This window comes from Triticum urartu, chromosome 2A, assembly GCF_056163025.1.
Source record: "Triticum urartu cultivar PI428250 chromosome 2A, HENAU_Tu73, whole genome shotgun sequence".
Taxonomy (NCBI): domain Eukaryota; kingdom Viridiplantae; phylum Streptophyta; class Magnoliopsida; order Poales; family Poaceae; genus Triticum; species Triticum urartu.
The window spans coordinates 82305325-82312129 of NC_141874.1; the positions used below are offsets into that span (position 1 = coordinate 82305325).

Consider the following 6805-nt stretch of genomic DNA (forward strand, 5'->3'; position numbering starts at 1 on the left):
ATAGTTGGGATCTATGTGAGGAATAACTGTATTACCGTCAATACTTCAAGCCCCTCACATGGGGAGTTATTCAAGGCCAGTATGTTGATTCAATGAGGAATATTTCCAGGCATTAGGGAGAGAATTCAAGTACCATAAAGAATGCCAGGAAATTAGTGGAATGTTCAACACATTTCTGCCTCATATCCACGTAATCAAAGAGTTGAACCATGTGTTCAGAAGATTTGCAACATATTGCAAATAACCTGCCAGATTCATTTACTGACTATAAAGGTGTCACACAATCCTACAATCCTGCAAAAGTATGCCTGAAAGAGTGGAGGTACCAACAAAATCCACTCCACTCCCCGTTCAAAGCAACAGGGGGAGATGTATGGCAGAAGTACATCAGGATTCAGCTTCTCGCAAGCAAGGATATCAAGGCCTGTGAATCAGTAAGTGCAAGTCAACTTCACGTTGGCAGACACCTAATGGGTAGTATACACCCAGTGGACGGGAAACCTCCACCAACCCAGGTCATAGTGCACACAATGACCGGGACATCGGAATACCTGACTCAATGGCATTGGGAAATCACGAGCAGTCACCATGGGTAACGATATTTCCATCAACTATATATTGATATATAGATTCTGGAGAATCACATAACCGGAAGTCTACAATTGTCGACATACATTTCTCAACTAGATTGCAAAAACCTTTCAAATAATTCAGATCCAAAGACCATGGCCATGGCAAAGTGTGAACAACACTCGGACTGAACTCAAGCAAAGGGTACAATCTAGGTAGAAATGATCTTGCTCAATAATGGGAAGGTATTCATAAGCAATACCTACACCAGTTTTCTTCTGGAAACAGAATTGAGAAGAACGAGGTTGTGAAACAAAGAGCAAGTATTGTAGCACAAGGGTTTACGCAGATACCTAACCATTCTCCAGAGGTGGAATCTCATTCCGATAACTTATATCATTGGCAGTACAAAATCATCTATCTCTGCAGTTGATAGATGTAGTGATCACATATCCATGTGGCTCACTAGATTCAGACATGTATGATTGATTTCCAATGGAATCTCAATTCTGAATCGAAATACAAAACACAACATACATTGTGTAAAAATCAGTAAGTCACCATATGACTTATTGTTGTCGGTACATTTGATACAACCGACTTAATGAGTTCCTTTCCACAAGGATTACTCCTACAATGATGGTTATCCATGTTTGTTTGTCATACACAGTGATTACTCCTGCAATGACGATACATGTAATCATCTAAACGATGGAGTTTAAATGAAGGATTTGGGTAAAACCAAGATACCACTCGTTACTACAACTTGAACACCTTCACTCATACATTTTGGTACACTATGTTGTCTATATCCAAAATATATTGGAGAAATTCATTATGGACAAGTCTTATACATCCATAACTCTCATGGTGGTTCATTCTCTAGACGTAGAGAAAGATCTATTTAGACCAAGAGATGATGAAAATGAAATATTGGGACTCAACGTTCCTTAATGCCATTGAATCCACCAAACACAATTGGTTGGTACTCAAGAATATATTTCGATATCTCCAAGGCATCAAACATCTTGTCCTGGTTTTTCAGTTGCACAGAAATGTGAACACCGATATCATTGGATACATCGATCAGATCCCACTATATCAGATCATAGACAAGTTTAGTGTTCCTACTAGGTGTGGTAGCCCTCTCATGAAGAGTCTTTGAGAAAGACCTCATGGCTAAATCCACCAACCATTATCTCAAGGATAATGTTTCTTGTGTTGCCCGGATGCAAACATGCTACATAATAAGCAATATCGCTATATTGCATATCTTGCAAGTCAAATCATGCGACTGATTTGTTCACCAGGTCTCTACCAACTTCTATGTTCTAGAAATGTGTTCATGGAATTGGTATATAACGACTTCGGAATATGCAAGAATCAGGGGGAATATCTTCCTGAATTGTTCCTGTTGAAAGCATCATATTATACTCTTTTTCCCTTCACGAGTTTACTTTATAAGTTTTCATAAAGATTTTTAATGAGGTAATATCAACACAAGACCATATGTCATATTTTCTGTTTTCCCCACCGGGATTTTTAAGAAAGTATATTAGACATATTTATTGTCCTCTAAACTCTATGGGTTTTTCTCATATTGAGTTACACAGACAATAATCATTATATGTTGCGGCATTTTCTCCTTATTTTTCCTACTGGGTTTGAAGGAGTTTTGGCAACATATCAAACACCTCTATCCTCATTTTTTTCCCACAGGATTTTTGAAGGAAACTTTATCAAGATGACGTCTGCTCACAAGATCAAGCATTGATTAGGGGGAGTGTTACAATTAATTAACCATGTGTTAATTATGGGATTAATCCCTGCTTGTACTAACCGCAGGCCGTTGTAAAACTACTGTGTCGGTTCCCGCCGAAAAGCCACCTCCTCTGAACAGACACCTTTTCCAGTGGTGTCCTTTTCCTTGTATAAATAGCAGATGGCATCTAATAAAGATGGGACTCGATTCATTCAAAACAGCTCGGTCGGCACACACCCAGTTCGGGGCCACGCCCGACTTGGCAAATGCCGAACAACGTGCCGCATTGGGCCCCGCCCGGCGCTCCTCCTCGGTTGTTGCCTTTTGGTCTGCCATCCTGGCGCGCGATGACGAGGCGTCACCGCCTCGACCGAGGTGGTGAAGGACGCGGTCACGCGCGTTGGTGATCGTCGACGGGGTTACCCTTCTTGATGACGGCGGGGCGAGAGGGCACCTCCATCTTGATGTGACGTTGCAGCGAGGACGTTGGGGCATGCACAAACTTGCCGAACTTTGCTTTCGATTTGCAAGAATTCAGACATTCAAGCCAATCACAGGCGTTTGATGGATGGTGTTGGAGAGCACAAAGTATCCGGACCGCACGACCCAGACATTTACGAACAATTTGATAAATAGCCTTGGAGATGCCCGTACGAGAGAATATCAAATGCCACAGGAGCACCTAAGCTGCAAGCTCAGCCGTGGATCTAAGATACAATGATAAAAAACACATAAGTGAATAGTGTCAAAAAAATTGACGGGGTCAATAGTGTCAATTTTTGTGACACTATTATGCTGAATGTCTTTTTTTCCTGTATATTTCAGAAAAAATAAATCAAATGTTAGAAGAGAGGTACCAAATCCATTACTTAGAAAGAACACCCCAAACAAGGAATGCATCGCATAAAGAGAAAATAAAAAGGGCAACTCGGTTTATTGAGAAAAACCAGACGAAAACCTATACAACGCCTAGCAAGACTAAGCCTAAAGCACCACAAATCCATGACACATGCAAAGCGTGGAAAGGCCAACACCCAAACAAGCACTCGAGCACCTACGCTGCTGCCAAAGTACACACCGAACCGTTGCGTTATCTTTGTTGCCACAAGCATATCCACGAACATAGATGACACTGGAGAGGAACGATATATCCGATGGATTGAACATATGCCGCTTCGATCCCAAAGGTTGGCTAACGCATGTGAAAGGTGCTCCTCCTATCCTCTCGGAGATATCATGATAGCCACCGTCGACCATCTTCACAAGCCCTGAGTCCCTCTGACTAAATCCCACTCAAGAGAATGCCCCAAGAGGGAGCACAACGCCAAGCAGAGCCAATAGCGCCATCATCATCTGATCCGAAAGACCAAATCTAGGGTTTCCCGGAAGCATGATGGGAAAGGTAGGGTCTGCAACGTCAATGCCATCAACAAGGAAACGATGCCCAAAGGCGCCACCATCGACGACTTCGGCCATAACTGGAGTACAACTAGAGTAGCTTTCACCGGCAACCAAACTTGCCCAAATCCAAGACCCGGTCAGCCCATCCAGCCTATAACCTCCCCGGCGCGCAAGCACGGCGCCACACCTTACCCCTGCGCAGCTCAAAACCACAGCAAGGGCCATCCACGCCTCCCCGGAGTCTCCAAAGGCATAGCCAAGTACAAGGAGAATGGCAAGTACAAAAGGTCCTTTGCGCTGATCTCTTGCAGCATGGAAGATGGATCTCCAAGTGTAGTTTGGCTGCGTTAAATCACAGGAGGGGGGAAGGACAACCGCCAAAATGAAACGTTCTACAAGAAAATAGTCCAAGTCCAACAGGAATTGGAGTTTGGTGGTGAAAAACTGAAAATAATCCGACTAAAGTTATAACGTAACGTCAAGACAAAAATGACAAAACAATACGGCCCCAGACATGAACTGAACATTATTTCTTGCACGCCACCAAATTCTGTTATAATCCTGCAGACACTTAATACATACCAAAATCCCTGAACAGAGCCAGAAGAAAGGCAGATTAAAAACGTAGCTCAAATTCAGTGGGAGAGGTCCTTAGCAGCTACCATAACAGTCACACCAGGCTCCCACAACAAGAGATCATTCATCTACAAATAGAAACGAATAGTCTAAGCTCCAGCTCTTCAACTCACACCATAAAAGTTACTGGCGAAAATAAACAGGGCGTCTCTTCATCCCAGACCTCCATCCTCACCCATCATAAGTCTATAGAGATATAAAATGTGTCAAACAAATATTTTTGGCTAAAAAAAAAAGCATACATGGTATTATTGCGGCTAACAATCATCGTACGTATCCCAGGTAATAAGCTAAGGATGTTAATTTGCATTATCAGGCAAAACATCACACGGATCCAAGTTACAGGATTTGCTCAGCCATGTGCATTTGATAAAGCAAAAGAAATACGATTGGTAAAAAAATAGCATGCATCTTCATCCGTGACCTCCATCCTCACTGATCTCAATGATCTACAGAGATATAAATTGGGTCAAAGAAACAACTTTTTGGCTACAAGGAAAAAACTTACATAATATTATTGCGGCTAACAATCATTGTATCTTAAGTAAGCTAAGGACGCAAATTTGCATGGTCGGGCCAAACATCAAGGAGAGCAATTACAGGATTCGCACGGCCATGGGCATAGATGTCTTTGTTTGCAACAACAAAAAAGCATCTTCATCTTGCATTCTTGCTCAAACAATGGGAGGAAGATTGATAGAATATACGCTATCATGGATACTACTCCTACTTAAAATCTGGCCAGACCTGAATATTTGTGGTGACTGGATTTAGTCTGCTACATCCACCTAGATATTTTCACAGGTCGTCATTGCCAGCTGGGTGGACAATACAAAAAAACGAGTGACCCTTTTGCCTCTGCTTTGTAATTAATCATGACGTGTATATTAAAATAACAGAAGCAAACCATCAAAACACTACACTTATAGAGTTTTTCAAGAAACCAAAGGGAAACTTCTGTGAAGCTAATAGTCTTTGGCAGGCTCCAGCAGTCAACAATTACAACCATACATAGTTTAAATTGTCACTAATGACAAATTTTTGTTCTGGCATAATAAAGGAAATCATGGCAGCTTCAAGTAACATGTCTTGCAACAGTAGAAGAAACAATAACACGTTTCTAAAAAAATTACATCTAATTGATTTAAGGTTTCTACTGTTCTTACTTCACTTTAATGAAAGTGAAGTCTGTTGTCAGAAAGTGCAACCACTTATGCATCTAACTGATTTAACTTGTGAATACAGTAAATTTGACGCCACATATGCAAATACTTTCTCTTAAGAACAATATATGGGTGCACTTCTTATCCACAAACAACTAAAGCAATGTCAGTTCCCCAGAAATTAGTAATGATTTCCAGGTTGAGTTATGTTGCAGCTCCTATAGTCCTATTTATGCATGGGAGGTTTGGACCAGTGACAAAATAGATCAAGATTATCACTAAACCATACTTCCATTGTGGGACACATGTCTTTATAGCTGTCAGCATTTGACCTTGACGATAATCTAATAAACTAAAATTATTATGGTCTCTTTTACCCATGCATGAATGCACATGTATTACAAATGAACGGCTGTGACTTGGACTTCGGTGGATACTAAGCAAATACAGACCACTCTCGATGGCAAATAGCACATATACGAACAAAGGGGCTTCATTCATAGGTGAAGTACAATCAAACATTGCAGGAACAGTAAGATGAGGGGGGAATTCACCTTCGGAGATCCAGCAGGAACCGACGCGAGCCGGGGCGGCGAGGAGCGACGTCATGAGCGCCGAGGCCGTGGCGCTGTGCATGGGCATCAGCGACTCCAAGCAGGCGCTGCTCATCTCCAGCGGCGACCTCCACGGACCGCAACGTAATAAGCACCAAAGTTTTCATCCAGATCGAAGATACGGAAGGAAGAATCCCGGAAGCAAGGGCGCTCGTCGTACCTTAGGGCGAGGCGGGCGCGGGGAGGGGAGGAGAGGAGCCGCCTCGAGGGGGCCGCCGGCCCGGAGCGGGAGGCGGCCCTGGCGGCCGCGCCGCGGAGGGAGGAGGTGGCGGATCCGGATCGGAGGAAGGATCTCGCGGCGGCTGCGGCGGCGGCGGCCATTGCTGCGGCGCGGCAGGGCGAGGGCGAGGGGGCTAAAAACCCTTGGAATGGATGGGAAAATCAGTGTAGCCGCAGTGTGGCTAGATGAAGGTGGATGGGGTCGGCCCATTTTCTCCGTGGAAAGCTGCTGAGTGCGGTTTCTTCTCTCCATTCGGTGGGACGGCCCATTACTGCTCTATCTCGGAATGCTACAAAATCCGCAACCATGCTTCGTTTTTCTTTTTGAAACTAAAGAACAATCTTTATTTAATCATTCCCCGTGGGAATCTCGTCCGAAACCACATGCAATATGAAATCTGGGGGCACAAATCGCCACACAGAGTCTAGCTTATTTGTCA

The 6805-nt window shown here is 43.4% G+C and overlaps 1 protein-coding gene across 7 annotated transcripts; it reads right to left on the reverse strand.

Moving 5' to 3' along the window:
• Window positions 1-4248: 4248 nt before the first annotated feature.
• Window positions 4249-6576, reverse strand: LOC125535821 (protein NUCLEAR FUSION DEFECTIVE 6, mitochondrial-like). 7 transcript variants are annotated; one of them, XM_087543229.1, is made up of 4 exons: window positions 6307-6576; window positions 6087-6193; window positions 5117-5187; window positions 4249-4555 (listed from the first exon to the last, which is right to left on the reverse strand). In XM_087543229.1, exons 1-3 carry the CDS (start codon window positions 6465-6467, stop codon window positions 5168-5170), a joined length of 288 nt encoding a protein of 95 aa, XP_087399355.1. In that variant the 5' UTR covers window positions 6468-6576; the 3' UTR covers window positions 4249-4555; window positions 5117-5167. The 7 variants fall into 7 exon arrangements, with proteins under 7 accessions (XP_087399355.1, XP_087399353.1, XP_087399357.1 ...); XM_087543227.1 differs by having other exon boundaries at window positions 6087-6214; window positions 6307-6552; XM_087543231.1 differs by lacking the exon at window positions 5117-5187 and having other exon boundaries at window positions 4249-4437; window positions 6307-6575.
• Window positions 6577-6805: the final 229 nt, after the last annotated feature.

Excerpts from the sequence above, each read along its gene's own strand:
- LOC125535821 (XM_087543227.1), bottom strand. The coding sequence starts at position 6,467 with ATGGCCGCCGCCGCCGCAGCCGCCGCGAGATCCTTCCTCCGATCCGGA. Across the intron at positions 6,215-6,306 it reads CGCGCCCGCCTCGCCCTAAG|GTCGCCGCTGGAGATGAGCA; the intron begins GTACGACGAGCG and ends CGGTCCGTGGAG. Across the intron at positions 5,188-6,086 it reads TTCCTGCTGGATCTCCGAAG|CTGGCAATGACGACCTGTGA; the intron begins GTGAATTCCCCC and ends TTGTCCACCCAG.